The following is a 22,884-nucleotide window of genomic DNA, read 5'->3' on the forward strand; positions in this document are numbered from 1 at the left end:
ATGTTTACTTTCAAAATAGTTATCAACCCTCAACCTCATCTCGTCGTATGTGTCACAAATGGCACCCTATTCCCTATGTAGTGCACTACTTTTGACCTGGGCCCATAGGGAATAGGGTGTCATTTGGGAGGCACACCTACCCCTTATTGGGTCCACATAGTTGAATCCCCTCCCAGTCTTGTAAATATAAATTACAGTTAATTAGGGAGCCATAATGCAGTTTGTCTTGGCTAGCGGGTCTTCATTTTTGGATAATATCCAAAATGGATCCCCCTGATGGTGTTAACGGACATTTCCTTTCTTTGGTAACAGAGAACATCAGTCCGGAGGAAGAGTACAAGATAGCGTGCCTGCTGATGGTCTTTGTGGCGGTCTCTATGCCCACCTTGGCAAGCAACGTCATGTCCCAGTATAGCCCTGCTATCCAAGGTACCTGTTCTTAGATACATGAAGTATATGTTCTATGTATATTATATGTTCTATGACATTTGTTGTTATACTTATTGATATGGTTCCTTCATAATCGTCCTTGTTAACAGTGCTGTAAGATATAGTAGATCCTTTTACCCACAGTGTTTAAAGACATAGTCGAGACACTAATATCATCTTGTCTGTCATCCTTTCACAGGTCACTGCAACAACATCCACTGTCTGGCTAAAGCTATAAACCAGATCGCTGCAGCTTTATTCACCATCCACAAGGGCAGCATCGAGGACCGCCTCAAAGAGTTCCTCGCAGTACGTTTTATAGTGATAGTTCATTTGGTTTATACCACACATTTATCTTCACCCTTTTTTATTATTTATTATAAGCAGCTCTCTTCCTTCATCTGTTGTTTTTATTCTCTATTTGGGCCTGCATCAAAAGTAGTGCACTATGTAGGGAATAGGGTTCTATTTGGGACGCATACATGTTTTAATACACACAATGTGGGAAAAGGCAGGATCATTTTTTATTTATATTATTTTTAATTTTCATAACCAGGATTTAAAAACATAAATGTTCCATAAACCTTCTGTGATTCTAAATAATTTTTATTTTAATATCTTAAATGATTTTTTCTGCATGACTTGTGATTTTTCTGCATTGCTGAGGAGGAGAGCACAGCGACCCACTGACCTTGTTTTCCCCTCTATGTATTTCCATTGGAATTATTCCTCAATGTCCTGTTACTTTTTATTGCGCTCCAATAATGTATTACTATAACAGTGTTGAAATCTTTAATGCTGTTCCCCATCTGAAACCATGTGAGACACAAACCAAGCCAGGTCCTCTTTGAAATGCTTAAATCCAGTGTTTAAATCCATGTGTCAAAGCTGAACCCACATGGCAAGTTTAGAATGGTAAACTGATGGTTTGGGGTTTTTCATAGTGACTGTGTTATAGACTTTAAATGTCTAGTAACATTGTAAAACTGATGGAAAGAGACACAAGTGCTTCTACACTTTCAGGGTCGGTTTCCCCAGACACAGATTAAGCTTAGTACTGGGAGAGAAAAAAAATCTGATTTCATTTGTTCTTTCTCTCCTGTGCAGCTTGCCTCCTCCAGTTTGCTGAAGATCGGCCAGGAGACTGACAAAACCACAACAAGGAACAGAGAATCTGTCTACTTGCTCCTGGACATGGTGAGTCACATACTGTATGGATGTGTCCCAAATGGCACCCTATTCCATATAAAGTACACTACTGTACACTACCTGGTCAAAAAGCTCAGGTTTGCGTGCCGACAGTACTTAGAACCTTTAAACAGTGTCGGCAGACAATCTCTTTTGTGTTGACACAGCAAAGACTTTGGAAGTCATCAGCCACTCTCAGGTTGTGTTTCATGCTAAAATTAGTGCAGTATATAGGGAATAGGGTGCCATTTGGGATGCGGACTAAACTACAACACACGTCATGTTCTATTTAACCTTTATTTAAGTCCCGTTAAGGTCAGAATAACTATTTCCCAAAGGGAGACCTGGGAAAGTAATTTAGGAGAGTCATATACCATTAATTTACGATACTATATCAAACCGAATGACTAAGAATTATACAGTTATGCCTACTCTAGCTATCATCTAACATGTTGTCACATCATCTAACTATCACCTAGCTATCATAACAGTGTCACATCTAACTATCACCTAACACGTTGTCCCATCATCTAACTATCACCTAGCTATCATAACACAGTGTCACATCTAACTATCATCTAACACGTTGTCCCATCATCTAACTATCACCTAGCTATCATAACACAGTGTCACATCTAACTATCATCTAACACGTTGTCCCATCATCTAACTATCACCTAGCTATCATAACACAGTGTCACATCTAACTATCACCTAGCTATCATAACATAGTGTCACATCCTCTAACATTAACACGTTGAAACATCCTATAACTATCATCTAGCTATCATCTAACATGTTGTCACATCCTCTAACTAACATTTAGCTATCATCTAACACGTTGTCACATCCTCTAACTAACATTTAGCTATCATCTAACACGTTGTCACATCCTCTAACTAACAATCATCTAACTAACATCTAGCTATCATCTAACACGTTGTTACATCCTCTAACTAACATTTAGCTATTATCTAACACGTTGTCACATCCTCTAACTAACATTTAGCTATCATCTAACACGTTGTCACATCCTCTAACTAACATTTAGCTATCATCTAACACGTTGTCACATCCTCTAACTAACATTTAGCTATTATCTAACACGTTGTCACATCCTCTAACTAACATTTAGCTATCATCTAACACGCTGTCACATCCTCTAACATTTAGCTATCATCTAACACGCTGTCACATCCTCTAACTAACATTTAGCTATCATCTAACACGTTGTCACATCCTCTAACTAACATTTAGCTATCATCTAACACGTTGTCACATCCTCTAACTAACATTTAGCTATCATCTAACATGTTGTCACATCATCTAACTAACATTTAGCTATCATCTAACACGTTGTCACATCCTCTAACTAACAATCATCTAACTAACATCTAGCTATCATCTAACACGTTGTCACATCCTCTAACTAACATTTAGCTATTATCTAACACGTTGTCACATCCTCTAACTAACATTTAGCTATCATCTAACACGGTGTCACATCCTCTAACTAACATTTAGCTATCATCTAACACGTTGTCACACCATCTAACTAACATTTAGCTATCATCTAACACGCTTTCACATCCTCTAACTAACATTTAGCTATCATCTAACACGTTGTCACATCCTCTAACTAACATTTAGCTATCATCTAACACGTTGTCACATCCTCTAACTAACATTTAGCTATCATCTAACACGTTGTCACATCATCTAACTAACATTTAGCTATCCTCTAACATGTTGTCACACCATCTAACTATCATCTAGCTATCCTCTAACACGTTGTCACATCATCTAACTAACATTTAGCTATCATCTAACACGTTGTCACATCCTCTAACTAACATTTAGCTATCATCTAACACGTTGTCACATCCTCTAACTAACATTTAGCTATCATCTAACACGTTGTCACATCCTCTAACTAACATTTAGCTATCATCTAACACGTTGTCACATCCTCTAACTAACATTTAGCTATCATCTAACACGCTGTCACATCCTCTAACTAACATTTAGCTATCATCTAACACGTTGTCACATCATCTAACTAACATTTAGCTATCATCTAACACGCTGTCACATCCTCTAACTAACATTTAGCTATCATCTAACACGTTGTCACATCCTCTAACTAACATTTAGCTATCATCTAACACGTTGTCACATCCTCTAACTAACATTTAGCTATCATCTAACACGCTGTCACATCCTCTAACTAACATTTAGCTATCATCTAACACGTTGTCACATCATCTAACTAACATTTAGCTATCATCTAACACGCTGTCACATCCTCTAACTAACATTTAGCTATCATCTAACACGTTGTCACATCCTCTAACTAACATGTAGCTATCATCTAACACGTTGTCACATCCTCTAACTAACATTTAGCTATTATCTAACACGTTGTCACATCATCTAACTAACATTTAGCTATCATCTAACACATTGTCACATCCTCTAACTAACATTTAGCTATCATCTAACATGTTGTCACATCATCTAGCTACCATCTAACACATGTAATATACTGGTTCCAAGGTCAACATTCTCATTAGTCTCTGGCCAGCCCAAAGCAGAAAGAAAATAAAGAGAATTGCAAACCTCTTTCTACTTGAAAATGAACAGAGCACTATTTTCTTTCAGACTGTGTATTGAAAATGACATATGCAGTCATGCATACACATGTATTGTCTGTTGATCAGAGGGGCTTACTGGTCTGTGGGATTTGGATTTGCTTGACTTTGAAGAATAATGTACAGGAGATAGAATAGAAAGACAACCAGGGTGGAAAGAAAGAAGAATCACCCACAGTCTTTATCCTGCATTGGAACTGCATAATATAGAACACACACACCCTTACGCCTTATCCATGGGGCTACTCTGCCTCGATAATATAGAGAACAAGGAAAAATCACAAAAGTATGATTAAACTCAGCCTGCATCCCAAATGGCTCCCTATATAGCGCACTTCTTTTGACCAGAGCCGTATGTGGGCCCTGGTCTAAAGTACTGCACTATATGGAGAATGGGAAGCTATTTGAGACGTTCTCACAGTGGTTCTTTTAGGTTCTATCCATATCCATCCATGTGTTTTCTCTACCAGATTGTGCAGGAGTCCCCGTTCTTGACCATGGACCTTCTGGAGTCCTGCTTCCCCTATGTGCTGCTCCGTAATGCATACCATGCTGTCTACAAGCAGAGTGTGTCTTCCTCCGCCTGAGAGCCCTGAGAGGAGGAGAGGAAAGAGGGGTTAGAGGAGAGACAGATTAGAGGAGGGAGAGAGCGAGTGAGAGACTCCTCACCTTGTCTGGAGTTCAGCATGCAGATAGTGAAGAGGAGACAAGGGCTGTATGTATCAAGCGTCTCAGAGTAGGAGTGCTGATTTGGGATCAGTGTTGCCTTTTAGATCATAATGAATAACATTAACTTGACAGGGGGAGACCTGATCCTAGATCAGCACTTCTACTCTGAGAAGCTTGATACATGCAGGCAGCCCCAGAGCTCTTTACTGAGACTATAAATATATGGCTTTGGACAACATGAGTCTTATATGATGATATGACCATTGTGGGTGTGCTGTGTTTCAACTTACAGTCTTAAAGAAAACAAAAACATAGTATTATTGGTTTTGTGGGATCAGGGGTTTTCTTTTCATACAGTTTTATGAATTAATCATTTGTTTACTTAATCTGATGTAAGCTTTGTTGACAATGATCAGTGACAATACACTACAACTTAATTTAATTTTTAAATATTATCTTAGTTTCTAAATATTGAATGGGTTAAAAATTAAACACTAAAAATGCTATTATCGGTAAAGGGGAATGTGCAAAACTAATTGCAGTTTTTTGGAAATGGTGATACACAGTTATATTCATTATCATTATCTGTCGGTTATTACAGTATGTGTATCTTTGTGAATTTGTGTTATTTACATTTTTTGTGTTTCTTTGAGATATTTGCCAAACTGTTGAGAAAACATAGCATCTTATATTATTTGGAGCTAACCTGAAATGTTGGTATTAAACTTAAACATTATGAAAACTGATAACAGATGGTTGATATTTGTACAAAGCATAGAATAATTTTTTAACTAAATGCCTCATTGGCATAACTACTCCATAGTACCTGTCTGTACGGTATATAATAAACATTCTTTCATATTTATTGAATGTTTATACATAGTTTTCCTTTTACCACTTTTATATGTTTTCAATGTTTCAATGAACCGCTTATCCTCCATAACGTGACAAATAAATCTTAGGTTATATCCACTTACTGGCCTAGAGTCCCATTTGTTTAAAATGTTTGAATAAACTTCAGGATATAAGCTGCACACAAAATACCATACATACTCACACACACACACAGATTTGCTATGATTAGCCTAATCATTTTAACTTGAGTGTTTCCACTTGAGACATTTGTTTAGGGAAATTTCCACAGTTCTAGCTATCACAATTGGCAGCAAATTGACTCACATCTGACCTGATTGTCATGTGTTATTGAGTTTGCTTCTCAGTGCTTAGAACTTGAAGGTCTTTCCTAGAACAGTTTCTTTTTTTGTATGTAGGCCAACATTGGTCTTGGTTGTTTTGTGTATTTTTTTGTTTTTTGCTGTCAAAATATTAGTGGGGAAGTGTTCCTCCGGCCTGAGAACACTGAGAGTCCTGGCAGGCAGCCCTCACATTGATGTTTCCCTGGTCATGTTGTTAAACACCCCTCAGTCACATGATCACAGGAACGAACGCATGAACACACACAAGCCATGATCCAGTTTGACGAGGAACAAACATGAACATTCTAATAATGGCTGGCAAGGTCAATCAGAAGTCCCTTTGATCTTCTACAAATCTAAACCTTAAATCCCAAATCTGCTCTCTATTCCACTGTTACTGTATGTGTGATAAACTAAACAAAAAGGTATGTTAAAAAGCTTTCATAAGAGTAATTTGCTCCACTTTACTTGGCCTAATGTTGCATGGATCCAGTTCATTCTGAAATAGAGAACACTGAAATGGTGAATACTGTATCTTATTTAATAATCTGACCCTATATGACCTCTTGGTCAACTTGTAAAATCCTCCATGCTGTCCATTGTATACTATTTAAACACTGTGTTTAGTATATCGAATCCCTGAGCTGACAAGGTAAAAATATGAACAAGGCTGTTAACCCACTGTTTCCAAGTATGCCGTCATTGTAAATAAGAATTTGTTCTTAAATGACTTGCCTGGTTAAATAAAGGTTAAATAAAAAATTAAATAAATAATGATATTTAACATGTTCTTAATTAACACTCATTAACACCTATTAACACTCATCATTGTGTTGAGTTCACACTAATAATTAGGCTTGATTAAAGCTGCTTGTGTATATAGCACTGTCATCATAATATGGGTGCGTTCGTAAATTCACTCAGAGAGCAGAATAACTGATGAATTTACGAACGCGCAACGCCCGTTGAATATGACCGGTGTCAGTAAATGTCAACCAAAAAAATTTATTAAATTGTTGCCAGCAGCTCAGTTACAGTCACCAACGCTCTAGATAACATGAAAACAGCCTAACCAGCTCTGCCAGGGTGAGGAAAATGGTCAGAGTAAGGTCTTCAAGCCAACTTTAGCCAGTTAGCAAGCTAGCCAACTTTAATCAGTTAGCTTGGGTGCTTGACTGACTTTATGAGGTCAGAACGCTCTGATCAACCCTATGTGGAAGATGCATTTCAGGTGAATGCATTCAGTTGTACAACTGACGAGGTATCCCCCTTTTCCTTTCCCTTTCCCTTACTCCACAGCCAAAGAGTCCAGAGTGCGCTCTGAATGCTCAGAGAGCGAAACGCTCTGAATTTACTAACGGACAATCTGACAACGCTCTGAATTTACGAACGCCCAGATCGCTCTCTGACAATCCAGCGTGAATTTACGAACACACCCCATGTCTTCATAATGGTGACTTCATAAGGGCCATCATGACTGTTTACTTCCAAATAACAATGTATAGGCCGCTTTACTCAAATAAGTTAGGTCATCTAGACCAGGGATGGGCAACTTTGAGTGTGGGGGCCACAAAAATCTGAACTCATCAAGAGGGGCCACAGTGGCTCGCGGGTCTTCATACCCACATCCATACCCACACATCCATACCCCCCAACTTGCGAGTAAAACACTTTAGAGAACCCTCTATTGAGAACAAAGAAGATAAAATAAGTTTTAGAGTTAATTTCCTGCAATTCTACCCATTTTGCAATGAGGAATATAGAACATGATGCAGTTTTAAACCAGGTTTGCTGCAATTCAACACATTTTGTCATTTTATATATGATATCTGAGTTAGTGACTAACAAAATTAAAGTGGGCCCCAGTCAGAAATTCGACCATCAGTACTACAAGTATAGATAGATAGCTGGCTAGACTAATTTACCAATCAAAAGAATATTAGCTGACGTGCTAATTGAGTGAACCTTTGTACACTGAGTGTACAAAACATTAAGAACACCTGCTCTTTCCATGACATAGACCGACCAGGTGAATCCAGGTAAAAGCTATGATCCCTTATTGATGTCACTTGTTAATTCCACTTCAATCAGTGTAGATGAAGGGGAGGAGACAGGTTAAAGAAGGATTTTTAAGCCTTGAAACAATTGAGACATGGATTCTCTATGTGTGCCATTCAGAGAGTGAATGGGCAAGACAAAATATTTAAGTGCCTTTGAATGGGGTATGGTAGTAGGTGCCAGGTGCACCGGTTTGTCTCAAGAACTGCAAAGCTGCAGGGATTTTCATACTCAACAGTTTCCCGTGTGTATCAAGACTGGTCCACCCCCCCCAAAGGACATCCAGGGAACTTGACACTTGGGGTCAACATGAGCCAGCATCCCTGTGGAACGCTTTCCACCTTTTAGAGTGACGAATTTAGGCTGTTGTGTGGGCAAAGAGGGGAGTGGAGCAACTCAATATTGGGAAGGTGTTCTTAATGTTTTGTACACTCAGTACAGGTTTATTATATATATATATATATATACACACACACACACACACACACACACACACATAATAAAAAATAAATAAATGAAATATCACATTCATTTACTTAAGTATTTAGAACCTTTACTCTGTACTTTGTTGAAGCACCTTTGGCAGCGATTTCAGCCTCGAGACTTCTTGGGAATGACGCTACAAGCTTGGTACACCAGTATTTTCTGAGATTCTCCAAATTATTTTCTGCAGATCCTCTCAAGCTCTGTCAGGTTGGATGGGGAGCGTCGCTGCACAGCTATTTTCAGGTCTCCAGAGATGTTCGATCGGGTTCAAGTTCACTCTGGCTGGGTCACTCAAGGAAGCCACTCCTGCAATGTCTTGGTTGTACGCTTAGGGTCATTGTCCTGTTGGAAGATGAACCATCGCCCCAGTCTGAGGTCCTAAGCGCTCTGGAGCAGGTTTTCATCAAGGATCTCTCTGTACTTTGCTTCATTCATCTTTCCCTCTATCCAGACTAGTCTCCCAGTCCCTGCAGCTGAAAAACATCCCCACAGCATAATGCTGCCACCACCATGCTTCACCGTAGGGATGGTGCCAGGTTTCCTGCAGACGTGATGCTTGGCATTCAGGCCAAAGAGTTCGATCTTGATTTCATCAGACCAGAGAATCTTGTTTCTCATGGTCTGAGAGTCCTTTAGGTGCCTTTTGGCAAACTCCAAGTCGGCTGTCGTTCCTTTTACTGAGGAGTGTCTTCCGTCTGGCCACTCTACCATAAAGGCCTGATTGGTGGAGTGCTGCAGAGATTGTTGTCTTTCTGCAAGATTTTCACATCTCTACAGAGGAACTCTGGAGCCATGTCAGAGTAACCATTGGGTTCTTGGTCACCTCCCTGACCAAGCCCCCCCCCCCCACCCCCCCGATTGCTCAGGTTGGCAGGGTGGCCAGCTCTAGGAAGAGTCTTGGTGGTTCCAAACTTCTTCCATTTAAGAATGATGGCGGCCACTGTGTTCTTGGGGACCTTCAATGCTGCAGTAATGTTTTGGTACCCTTCCTAATGGTTAGAGGATTGGGCCAGTAACCGAAAGGTTGCTAGATCGAGTCCCTGAGCTGACAAGGTAAAAATCTGTTGTTCTGCCCCTGAACAAGGCAGTTAACCCACTGTTCCTAGGCCGTCATTGTAAATACGAATTTGTTCTTAACTGACTTGCCTAGTTAAATAAAGGTAACATTTCTAAAATGTAAAATTCCTCAGATCTGTGCTTTGACACAATCCTGTCTCAGAGCTCTGCGGAAAATATTTTCGACCTCTTGGCTTGGTTTTTGCTCTGACATACACTGTCAACTGTGGGACCTTATATAGACAAGTGTTATATAGACAGCCTTTCCAAATCATGTCCATCAATTGAATTTACCACAGGTGGACTCCAATCAAGTTGTAGAAACATCTCAAGGATGATCAATGAAAACAGGATGGATCTGAGCTCAATTTCAAGCAATAAAAACCTGTTTATGCTTTGTTATTATGGGGTATTGTGTGTAGATTGATGTGGGAAAAAAATATTTAATAAATGGTAGAACAAGGCTGTAATGGAACAAAATGTGGAAAAAGTCAAGGGGTCTAAATACTTTCTGAATGCACTGTATATATACACACACTACTGGTCAAAACTTTTAGAACACCTACTCATTCAAGGGTTTTTCTTTATTTGTACTATTTTCTAAATTTTAGAATAATAGTGAAGACATCAAAACTATGAAATAGCACATATGGAATCATGTAGTAACCAAAGAAGTGTTAAACAAATCAAAATATATTTTATATTTGAGATTCTTCAAATAGCCCCCCTTTGCCTTGATGACAGATTTACACCCTCTTGGCATTCTCTCAAATCAAAATCAAATCAAAGTTTATTTTATATAGCCCTTTGTACATCAGCTAATATCTCGAAGTGCTGTACAGAAACCCAGCCTAAAACCCCAAACAGCAAGCAATGCAGGTGTAGAAGTACGGTGGCTAGGAAAAACTCCCTAGAAAGGCCAAAACCTAGGAAGAAACCTAGAGAGGAACCAGGCTATGAGGGGTGGCCAGTCCTCTTCTGGCTGTGCCGGGTGGAGATTATAACAGAACATGGCCAAGATGTTCAAAATGTTCATAAGTGACAAGTATGGTCAAATAATAATCAGGAATAAATGTCAGTTGGCTTTTCATAGCCGATCATTAAGAGTTGAAAACAGCAGGTCTTGGACAGGTAGGGGTTCCATAACCGCAGGCAGAACAGTTGAAACTGGAATAGCAGCAAGGCCAGGTGGACTGGGGACAGCAAGGAGTCATCATGCCCGGTAGTCCTGACGTATGGTCCTAGGGCTCAGGTCCTCCGAGAGAGAGAAAGAAAGAGAGAAGGAGAGAATTAGAGAGAGACAAGATTTAAAAAATGTTCATAAATGACAAGCATGGTCAAATAATAATCAGGAATAAATGTCAGTTGGCTTTTCATAGCCGATCATTAACAGTTGAAAGCAGCAGGTCTGGGACAGGTAGGGGTTCCATAACCGCAGGCAGAACAGTTGAAACTGGAACAGCAGCAAGGCCAGGTGGACTGGGGACAGCAAGGAGTCATCATGCCCGGTAGTCCTGACGTATGGTCCTTGGGCTCAGGTTCTCCGAGAGAGAGAAAGAAAGAGAGAAGGAAAGAATTAGAGAGAGCATACTTAAATTCACACAGGACACTGGATAAGACAGGAGAAGTACTCCAGATATAACCAACTGACCCTAGCCCCCCGACACATAAACTACTGCAGCATAAATACTGGAGGCTGAGACAGGAGGGGTCAGGAGACACTGTGGCCCCATCCAATGATACCCCCGGACAGGGCCAAACAGAAAGGATATAACCCCACCCACTTTGCCAAAGCACAGCCCCCGCACCACTAGAGGGATATCTTCAACCACCAACTTACAATCCTGAGACAAGGCCGAGTATAGCCCACAAAGATCTCCACCACAGCACAAACCAAGGGGGGGCGCCAACCCAGACAGGAAGATCACGTCAGTAACTCAACCCACTCAAGTGACGCACCCCTCCTAGGGACGGCATGAAAGAGCACCAGTAAGCCAGTGACTCAGCCCCTGTAATATGGTTAGAGGCAGAGAATCCCAGTGGAGAGAGGGGAACCGGCCAGGCAGAGACAGCAAGGGCGGTTCGTTGCTCCAGAGCCTTTCCGTTCACCTTCACACTCCTGGGCCAGACTACACTCAATCATATGACCTACTGAAGAGATGAGTCTTCAGTAAAGACTTGAAGGTTGAGACCGAGTCTGCGTCTCTCACATGGGTAGGCAGACCGTTCCATAAAAATGGAGATCTATAGGAGAAAGCACTGCCTCTGTAAGGCCTGGGTGTTGGAGTGTGAAGGAAATGCGCAGGAGCAGCAGGTGCAAATACAATTGTTCTTTAATGAACACGGAACAAACTAGGCCACCCTACTAACACACTGGGAGTCCACTATAAACTACCCCAGACACGGGGGACAATGAACACAGTCCAGAATAACGTGAAGCACAAAACCAACACCACACTTACATACAAACAATCCCGCACAAAGAAACGTGCGGGCCGGCTGACTAATAAGCCCAACTAATTACACCCTAATACAAAACAGGTGCACCCAATAAACACATAGGAGAAAAGGATCAGTGGCAGCTAATAGGCCGGTGACGACGACCGCCGAACGCCACCCGAACGGGAAGGAGAGCCTGCCTCGGTCGAAGTCGTGACAGCCTCCAGCTGTTTGCTTAGAAATTCTAGGGACAATTAGGAGGCCTGCGTCTTGTGACCGTAGCGTACGTGTAGGTATGTACGGCAGGACCAACTCGGAAAAATAGGTAGGAGCAAGACCATGTAACGCTTTATAGGTTAACAGTAAAACCTTGAAATCAGCCCTTGCCTTAACAGGAAGCCAGTTAGGGAAGCTAGCACTGGAGTAATATGATCAAATTTCTTGGTTCTAGTCAGGATTCTAGCAGCCGTATTTAGCACCAACTGAAGTTTATTTAGTGCTTTATCTGGGTAGCCGGAAAGTAGAGCATTGCAGTAGTCTAACCTAGAAGTAACAAATGCATGGATTAATTTTTCTGCAACAGTTTTGGACAGAAAATGTCTGATTTTTGCAATGTTACGTAGATGGAAAAAAGCTGTCCTTGAAACAGTCTTGATATGTTCGTCAAAAGAGAGATTAGGGTCAAGAGTAACGCCGAGGTCCTTCACAGTTTTATTTGAGACAACTTTACAACCATCAACCTCAACCAGCTTCACCTGCAATACATTTCCAACAGTCTCCAGGCTGTGTAAGGCGTATTTGACCAAGAAGGAGAGTGATGGTGCTGCATCAGATGACCTGGCCTCCACAATCATCCGACCTCAACCCAAATCATCTCAATTGGGTTGAGGTCGGATGATTGTAGAGTAGAGACTGCAGAGTGAAGGAAAAGCATCCAACAAGTGCTCAGCATATGTGGGAACTCTTTCAACTGTTGGAAAATCATTGCAGGTGAAGCTGGTTGAGAGAATGCCAAGAATGTGCAAAGCTGTCATCAAGGCAAAGGGTGGCTATTTGAAGAATCTCAAATATAAAATATATTTTGATTTGTTTAACACTTTTTTGGTTACTACATGATTCCATGTGTAATTTCATAGTTGTCTTCACTATGATTCTACAATGTAGAAAATAGTACAAATAAAGAAAAACCCTTGAATGAGTAGGTGTGTCCAAAAATAAAGAAAAACCCTTGAAAGAGTAGGTGTGTCCAAACTTTTGACTGGTACTGTATATATATATATATTTGTGTGTGTGGAAATTGATCCGCCAGTTTCCCATCCCAGAACTAGTCTAATGTCCATGTTTTTCAAAGAAGGCTATGGGGCAAGTTCTGCAGCCCTGCTTGGTGTTGGCTTGAATCAAGAGTAGGAGGAGGGTCAGACAGGCATGATGATGATAGAGGACATTTGTAGAGGGTAATAAAGCTGGTCCCGCAGACTGAGGTCAGTCCGATTCCAGCGAGCAATCACTGCAGCGCTAACTGGTCTGGGAAGGAGGAGATAGAGAGAGCGGAGCCACAAGCCCACACGCAATATGATCACACACGCGCCAATGGAATAAGCAACAAAACAGTTGGAAATCGAAATCAATCTTCACCGTCCACGAGGAATTCGATATTTTCGTTTTACTCACGAAAGATGACGTTTGAACCTCTTTCCTTTTACGTGACGCAAAGTTTAGACACGTCCGGGTAGACAGACAACTTTAGTCTAGCTATATATTTTAGGATTTCATTACGCGTTTAAGTTTATCAATTTCGACTTCATAACCAGACATTGCATTTAGATGTATTGATTATCCTAAACCAACTGTCAGCATATAACTGAGGATGATCATGTTTTCCCACGAGTTATTCGTCTCCTTCTTCGCGGTTACCTGTCTGTTTCGGATACCCAGAGCGTCTTCGGCGGCATGTGAGCCCATTCGGATCCCTCTGTGCAAGTCCATGCCCTGGAACATGACGAAAATGCCCAACCACCTCCACCACAGCACCCAGGCGAACGCAGTCCTGGCCATTGAGCAGTTTGAAGGGCTTCTTGGCACCCAGTGTAGTACAGATTTACTGTTCTTTCTGTGCGCCATGTACGCCCCAATATGCACGATTGACTTCCAACACGACCCTATCAAGCCCTGCAAGTCGGTGTGTGAGCGTGCGAAATGCGGCTGTGAACCGGTGATGAAACGGTATAATCACACCTGGCCAGAGAGCTTGGCCTGCGAGGATCTGCCAGTCTACGACCGGGGGGTCTGTATCTCACCTGAGGCCATTGTAAAAGCAGACGGACCAGGTAGGATATGGGTTATTATGATGATTGAAGATTCCATAGTGTAGTTCTGAAATAGGTATTGTGAATAAATACAGGCTACCTCACATAATAAAGACAAAGATAAAAGGAAAAAAATATGATGATGACAATATCTGTAGTCTATAAAATTCTCTACAGCAGCCGCTTATAAGTCAACTTTATTCCTGTCTGTTACTTAGACAACCCTTCCTATCAGGACCCCTCAAAATGCTCACCTGGTAAGATGCATGTGGCCCTTGAATGTTCTGTGAATTAAACATGACCATTTATTATGTTACCACCATAAAATGACAAATTTAACTACAGTGGCCTATGACATTAGAGGCTACTTGTGAAGTTAATACTGTTATTGAGTGAAAATGTTCTCATCATAGTTGGTTTTATTCAGAATCAACTCCTGACTTTCCAAGTGATTCTCACAATGTCAACTGTAAAGGAGCCAACAATGGTAAAATAATAATCACATTTTCTTTGCTTCATCAAATATTTGGATACTTTTATATGGAGCTGTTGTTAGTACATACTGCAAATGTAGCTTAAAAATTATGTTTGGCTATTGAATTTAGTGCAAAATAATCTGAACAGTATTATATTAGAATATGGTATAGAATGTCACCTCAAGTTTTTCATTACATGAATTTCAAGAATGTAATTTTGCAGTTCAAAAACGTATACATTTATAGGGCTATTTCAATCCCAGATGTTCTACAATGTATCACATTATTCATTTATTGTTTCAGATCGTTGCAAGTGCAAGTCAGTTAAACTGGGTCTCAAGACCTACCTAAAAAATAATTACAACTATGGTGAGCTATTACATATTTACAATTTTCTGAATGATTTTCATAGGCAATTCTTTTTGCAGTTCATAAGTGGGAAAATATTATAGAATGAGAGTGATGTAGTTATTACTTAGTTATTACTCATGATTATTACAATGCATGATTTTATCATTGTCCTAAAACTCTGAAGGACGATTTTCCAGACACAGATTACATTTATAGTCCTGGACTAAAAAGCATTCTCAATGGAATCTCCTCCAAAAGTAGTCTTGGACTAGGCTTAGTTAGTTTCCAGGAAACCGGCGCTGTATGTTCAGTCAAACAAGTAGGCTTCAAATAAAGTATCCTAAAAAAGTATCCTTTTTAAAATAATCAAACCAAAATCATGTTTAATCTTTTCTTCCCAGTGATTCGTGCAAGGGTGAAGGAGATTAAAAGCAGGAATCATGACTTGAGTGCAATCGTGGAGGTCAAAGACATCCTGAAGTCTTCCTTTGTAAACATCCCTCGTGATATGGTCACACTGCACTACAACTCTGGCTGTCCCTGTCCTCCTCTCACCGCCAACGACGAGTATATCATCATGGGTTATGAGAATGAGGAGAGGTCCAGGTATGTCTTGAGCCAGTCATATTACTGGATCTCTAATAGCAACAATCATTGATGGGACAGTTGACTATTGTCTACATCAGGATAGCGGTCAATTCCAATTCCAAATGTCATAATTGAAAAGCAATGGAGCTGAATAGGAATTGGAATGGAATTTACAGCGTACTTTCTGAATTGACGGAATTGAAATGGAAACGACTCCAACCCTGTTCTTCATTTAATTAAGGAAGGCTGTAGGACCTACTGTAGCCTACTGTAGCTTTATTGTAGTTCATACCACAGTGTAACTCATGCCACCTATAGTGCCTTTCAGAAAGTATTTACACCCCTTGGCTTTTTTTGAAATTTTGTTGTGATACAAAGTGGGATTAAAATGTATTTAATTTAGGTTTAATTTATTTGCACCAAAGAAATACAGATGAAAACAAAATAAACATGGTGTGCAGATATGGTTGGAAGGACAAGGGCTTTATATGAAAACACAAAAAATATATACAATACATAAGTACAAAAATAAAAATGGCTTGTTAAAACAGATAACAAAACCCGCTAATCACAAATGTACAAATTAACCGATCAACAATCACAAAAAAAATAAACAGTATATGTTTTGTTTAAATGTATGTGTGGATGTGAGAGTTGGGCTATATGGAGGAGATTACTGAGTAGTTTGGTTCATCAGGCTGACCCCCAATCTTCACTTGGAAGTTATTGAGGTTTTGACAATGTGAAGATAAGAATTCCAGAGTATGGTACCTTTGTATCTGATAGAGAATTGACTATGTGAGGTGCGGCAGTGTGGAGGGTGAAGGTTATTGCAGTGTCTTGTGTTTATATAGATGGATTTCAGAATTAACAATTGAAGGGTTTAGGGAGGTAGAAGTTGCCAGGCACGCTGATCTAAGTGTGTCAAGAACTTCAACACTGATGGAATGTATATCAAGAATGGTCCACCACCCAAAGGACATCACAGGTATATTTTGGTTATCGCTATGGCAACCGCCTCAAGGAACAATAAAAAACACAATATTTACATCTTACAGTTAAATGAGAAAATGAGGAAAAGGAATGACACAACTGTGGGAAGCATTGGAGTAAACATGGGCCAGCATCCCTGTGAAATGCTTGACACATTACGAAAACTCAGCCCCAATTAATTGAGGCTGTTCTGAGGGCAAAAGGGGGTGCAACTCAATATTAGGAATTAGAGGTCGACCGATTAATTGGAATGGCCGATTAATTAGGGCCGATTTCAAGTTTTCATAACAACTGGAAATCGGTAATTTTGGACGCAGATTTTGCCGAATTTATTTCTTTTAATTAAATGTTTTATTCTTTTACACCTTTATTTAACTAGGCAAGTCAGTTAAGAACACACTTATTTTCAATGACGGCCTAGGAACGATGGGTTAACTGCCTTGTTCAGAGGCAGAACGACAGAATTGTACCTTGTCAGCTCAGGTATTCAATCTTGCAACCTTACAGTTAACTAGTCCAACGCTCTAACCACCTGCCTCACGAGGAGCCCGCCTGTTACGCGAATGCACTAAGAAGCCAAGGTAAGTTGCTAGCTAGCAGTAAACTTAGCTTATAAAAAACAATCAATCAATCAATCATAATCAATAGTTCTAACTACACATGGTTGATGATATTACTAGTTTATTTAGCGTGTCCTGCGTTGCATATAATCGATGCCGTGCGCATTCGCGAAAAAGGACTGTCGTTGCTCCAACGTGTACCTAACCATAAACATCAATGCCTTTCTTAAAATCAATACACAGAAGTATATATTTTTAAACCTGCATATTTAGCTAAAAGAAATCCAGGTAAAGCAGGCAATATTAACCAGGTGAAATTGTGTCACTTCTCTTGCGTTCATTGCACGCAGAGTCAGGGTATATGCAACAGTTTGGGCCGCCTGGCTCATATCGAACTAATTTGCCAGAATTTTATGTAATTATGACATAACATTGAAGGTTGTGCAATGTAACAGGAATATTTAGACTTATGGATGCCACCTGTTAGATAAAATACGGAACGGTTCCGTATTTCACTGAAAGAATAAACGTTTTGTTTTCGAGATGATAGTTTCCGGATTCGACCATATTAATGACCTAAGGCTCGTATTTCTGTGTGTTATTATGTTATGATTAAGTCTATGATTTGATAGAGCAGTCTGACTGAGCGATGGTAGGCACCAGCAGGCTCGTAAGCATTCATTCAAACAGCACTTTCGTGCGTTTTGGCAGCAGCTCTTCGCTGTGCTTCAAGTATTGCACTGTTTATGACTTCAAGCTTATCAACTCCTGAGATTAGGCTGGTGTAACCGATGTGAAATGGCTAGCTAGTTAGCGGGGTGCGCGCTAATAGCGTTTCAAACGTCACTCGCTCTGAGATTTGGAGTAGTTGTTCCCCTTGCTCTGCGTGGTTAATGCTGCTTCGAGGGTGGCTGTTGTCGATGTGTTCCAGGTTCGAGCCCAGGTAGCGGCGAGGAGAGGGATGGAAGCTATACTGTTACACTGGAAATACTAAAGTGCCTATAAGAACATCCAATAGTCAAAGGTATATGAAATACAAATTGTATAGAGAGAAATAGTCCTATAATTCCTATAATAACTACAACCTAAAACTTCTTACCTGGGAATATTGAAGACTCATGTTAAAAGGAACCACCAGCTTTCATATGTTCTCATGTTCTGAGCAAGGAACTTAAACGTTAGCTTTCTTACATGGCACATATTGCACTTTTACTTTCTTCTCAAACACTTTGTTTTTGCATTATTTAAACCAAATTGAACATGTGTCATTATTTATTTGAGGCTAAATTGATTTTATTGATGTATTATATTAAGTTAAAATAAGTGTTCATTCAGTATTGTTGTAATTGTCATGATTACAAATAAAAGAAAAAATCGGGGCGATTAATCGCTATCGGCTTTTTTGTTCCTCCAATAATCGGTATCAGTATCGGTGTTGAAAAATCATAATCGGTCGACCTCTATTAGGAATGTGTTCCTAATGTTTTGTACCCACACTGTATATTTGGTCTTGTTCTTTTAGGTTATTGTCCTGCTGAAAATTGAATTAGTCTCCCAGTGTCTGTTGAAAAGCAGACTAAACCAGGTTTTCCTATAGGCTTTTGCCTGTGTTAAGCTCCATTCTGTTTCTTTTTATCAACAAAAAAACTGCCTAGTCCTTGCCAATGACAAGCATACCCATAACATGATGCAGCCACCACCTTTCTGGACAATATGAAATGTACTACTTGACTGAGGGACCTTACAGATCATTGTATGTGTGGGGTACAGAGATGAGGTAGTCATTCAAAAAGCATCATAAAGCCTATTATTGCACAGTGTCCATGCAACCCATATGACTTGTTAAGCAAATTTTTACTCCTAAACTTATTTAGGCTTGCCATAAGGGGTTGAATACTTATTGACTCAAGACATTTCAACTTTCATTTTTAATGAATTTCACATTATGGGGTATTGTGTGTAGGTCTGTGACTCAACATCTAAATTTGATCAATTTTAAATTCTGGCTGTAACTCAACAAAATGTGGAAAAAGTCAAGGGGTGTGCATACTTTCTGATGGCACTGTACCTGTCTGTCATACATGTAGGCTTCTGCTCATCGAAGGCTCCATTGCACAGAAGTGGAAGGACCGTATGGGGAGGAAGGTGAGGCGTTGGGATCAGGTACTGAGGGACCAGAGCCGGGGGAACTCTGGCGGAAGCAATATGCGGAGGAGCCGCCACTGATCAACCAAGACGCGTCCCTGTGCAGTGATGATAGGGTTTCAAAATTCCTCTAACTTCCCAGGTTTTCCAGAAATCTTGGTTTGAAGATTTTGGGAATCATGAGGAAATAAGCAATCTGCAGTCGTTAAACCAGGATTTGTGGAAAACCTGGGAATTTGGGGAAAGTTACAGAAATTTTGCAGCCCCAAGTGATGACATATGGGACAACATATGGAGACAAAGATGGAAAGAAAAGTGTTTGCAGACATAAAACTGAGAAATTGCACTATTGCACGTTTATTTTTGAACCATTGTCACAATTTAGATAAGTCATAGCTGAATGTAGATCCTTTTTTAGTTGTTGCTTTGTTTTGTATTATTTTTGTTTAATTCTTTTTTGTTTTCATAATCTTTTTTTTGCACAAACAAAATGTTCATTTAACTGTGCTAAATGTGTGGGTATACAGTTGGAGAATGATTGGGAGCCTTGCATGGGACTTTGCTGGAAGAGTGACAATGCATCCCAAATGGCAACCTATTACCTACAGTACAAGTCAAAAGTTGGGACACACCTAATCATTCAAGGGTTTCTTTATTTTGACTATTTTCTACATTGTAGAATAATATTGAAGATATCAAAACTATGAAATAACACATATGGAATCATGTAATAACCCAAAAAGTGTTAAATAAATATATTTCATATTTGAAATTCTTCAAAGTAGCCATCCTTTGCCTTTGACAGCTTTGCACACTCTTGGCATTACCTCAACCAGCTTCACCTGGAATGCTTGTCCAACAGTCTTGAAGAAATTCCCACATATGCTGAGCACTTGTTGGCTGTTTTTCCTTCACTCTGTGGTCCAACTCCTCCCAAACCATCTCAATTGGGCTGAGGTCGGGTGATTGTGGAGGACAGGTCATCTGATGCAGCACTCCTTCACTCTCTTTGGTCAAATAGCCCTTACACAAGCTGTAGGTGTGTTTTGGGTCATTGTCCTGTTGAAAAACAAATGATAGTCCCACTAATTGCAAACCAGATGGGATGGCGCATCGCTGCAGAATGCCGTGGTAGCCATGCTGGTTAAGTGTGCCTTTAATTCTAAATAAATCATTGACAGTGTCACCAGCAAAGCACCATCACACCTCCTCCTCAATGCTTCACAGTGGGAACCGCACATGCGGAGATCATCCGTTCACCTACTCTGCGTCTCACAAAGACATGACGGGTGGAACCAAAACTCTCATATTTGGACTCATCAAACCAAAGGACAGATTTCCACTGGACTAATGTCCATTTCTCGTGTTTCTTGGCCCAAGCAAGTCTCTCCTTATTATTGGTGTCCTTTAGTAGTGGTTTCTTTGCAGCAATCCGACCATGAAGGCCTGATTTACGCAATTACTTGAACTCTGTGAAGCATTTATTTGGGTTGCAATTTCTGAGACTGGTAACTTTAATGAACTTATCCTCTGCAGCAGAGGTAACTCTGGGTCTTCCTTTCCTTTGGCGGTCCTCATGAGAGCCAGTTTCCTCATCGCGATTGATGGTTTTCCAGACTGCACTTGAAGAAACTTTAAAAGTTATTTAAATTTTCCGTATTGATTGACCTTCATGTCTTAAAGTAACAATGGACTGTTGTTTCTCTTTGCTTATTTGAGCTGTTCTTGCCACAATATGGACTGGGTCTTTTACCAAATAGGGCTATCTTCTGTATACCACCCCTACCTTGTCACAACACAACTGATTGTCTCAAATGCATTAAGAAGGACATAAATTCCTCAAATAAAATTTTAAGATGGTACACCTATTAATTGAAATGCATTCCAGGTGACTACATCATGAAGCTGATTGAGAGAATGCCAAGAATGTGCAAAACTATCATCAAGGCAAAGGGTGGCTACTTTGAAGAATCTGAAATGTATTTTGATTTAACACTTTTTGGGTTACTACATGATTCCATATATGTTATTTCATAGTTTTGATGACATCGCTATTATTCTACAATGTAGCAAATAGTAAAAAATAAAGAAAAACCCTGGAATGAGTAGGTGTGTCCAAACTTTTGACTGGTACTGTATATAGTGCACTACTTTTGACAAGAGCCCGGGGAATGGGTTGCAATTTGGGACGCACAATTATCAGAAGCACTCTAAAGTCAAAATATCTATATTTATCTAGCAGCTAGACTGCACATTGGATGAAGTGGATGTCTGTCTTTAAGATACCAAACTGCATTAATATGATGGGGTGCTCTGTTAAGCTTTATTTCTTTCAAAGGAAACACAAACGAGTTGTAATCTGGCTACAGCTGCAATGAATGTTCACCTACAAAATGATTAAACACATTTCAAAGGGGAGAAATGAACAATAGAGGAGAGTGGGAGAGAGGGTATATTTTTGGAGTATGCAAAGAAACGGCAGAATAATCCTAGAGGACAGAGAGTATATCATGTAATTGATGACAACATTGAGATATTTAAATAATGATTGGATTACATGTAATCTCTCACAAAAAGTTTGAATTGCTTGCTTATGTTTCGCATGCTTTGTAGCTCAGATGTAACAAGATGATTTAGAAAGCGTCTTTCTTACAGACGTTTTTGGTGCTTTGGGTTTTTCTAAACTGAACTGTTGATCTATACATCACTGTGGTTTGACGTCATACACAACATACAAACATATATCAATCTATGAAATGCTAACGACCTTTCAATTGTGATTGTAAATCTGGTTTCAATCTGTTTTTTTATTAAACATTGTCTGGCTGGTGTCATGACCAACACATACTCCATGTCTGTCTGTGGTTCAAGAAGAGATCATTTATCATGAAATCAGCATTACATGCTACACTTGCACATAATGTGATCAGAAAATAATTTGTATAAAAAAAACAATATTGTCCTCATCAAACACCTAGTGTACAGTATTACCCCGCCCTGTATAGCCGAGCCTACTTGAAGAACTCAACCTGTCCACAATTGAAACTCAAAATTGACAGGAGTAAACTGTAACATGGGTAGCCTTTACTCGGCTAGCCTACACACCTCGACATATTGAGAGAAGCTGGGAGGGGGGTCTAGACTCTAAATTGACAGGAGTAAAAAGAGGAATGAAGACTCAAGTGGCTACCATGTTTAGGAAACTAAGGGGTCAGAGAATCTGGACTGATAGTTAAATAGTTAACCAAACAGCTATCCGGGTTATATGGGGTTAGAAGCCGTTTCAGGTCTTG

The 22,884-nt window shown here is 39.9% G+C and overlaps 2 protein-coding genes across 10 annotated transcripts in view; both read left to right on the plus strand.

Moving 5' to 3' along the window:
• The window catches only part of LOC129820893 (nck-associated protein 1), a 75,475-nt gene extending 69,566 nt beyond the window's left edge, over positions 1-5,909 (plus strand). For all 8 annotated transcript variants that reach the window (XM_055877977.1, XM_055877979.1, XM_055877976.1 and 5 more), the window contains 4 exons: positions 313-429; positions 629-738; positions 1,537-1,626; positions 4,739-5,909. In XM_055877977.1, the coding sequence (XP_055733952.1) occupies positions 313-429; positions 629-738; positions 1,537-1,626; positions 4,739-4,855 (434 nt within the window). In that variant the 3' untranslated portion in view covers positions 4,856-5,909. The remainder of the gene's footprint in view (positions 1-312; positions 430-628; positions 739-1,536; positions 1,627-4,738) is intronic.
• A 7,562-nt stretch (positions 5,910-13,471) lies between these two features.
• On the plus strand, positions 13,472-22,438 carry LOC129820894 (secreted frizzled-related protein 3-like). Of its 2 annotated transcripts, XM_055877984.1 has the most exons (6): positions 13,473-14,499; positions 14,697-14,735; positions 14,906-14,965; positions 15,258-15,323; positions 15,707-15,911; positions 19,534-22,438. In XM_055877984.1, exons 1-6 carry the CDS (start codon positions 14,040-14,042, stop codon positions 19,670-19,672), a joined length of 969 nt encoding a protein of 322 aa, XP_055733959.1. In that variant the 5' UTR covers positions 13,473-14,039; the 3' UTR covers positions 19,673-22,438. The 2 variants fall into 2 exon arrangements, with proteins under 2 accessions (XP_055733960.1, XP_055733959.1); XM_055877985.1 differs by lacking the exons at positions 14,697-14,735; positions 14,906-14,965; positions 15,258-15,323 and having other exon boundaries at positions 13,472-14,499.
• The last annotated feature ends 446 nt before the right edge of the window (positions 22,439-22,884 follow it).

Source organism: Salvelinus fontinalis, chromosome 23 (genome assembly GCF_029448725.1).
Source record: "Salvelinus fontinalis isolate EN_2023a chromosome 23, ASM2944872v1, whole genome shotgun sequence".
NCBI lineage: Eukaryota > Metazoa > Chordata > Actinopteri > Salmoniformes > Salmonidae > Salvelinus > Salvelinus fontinalis.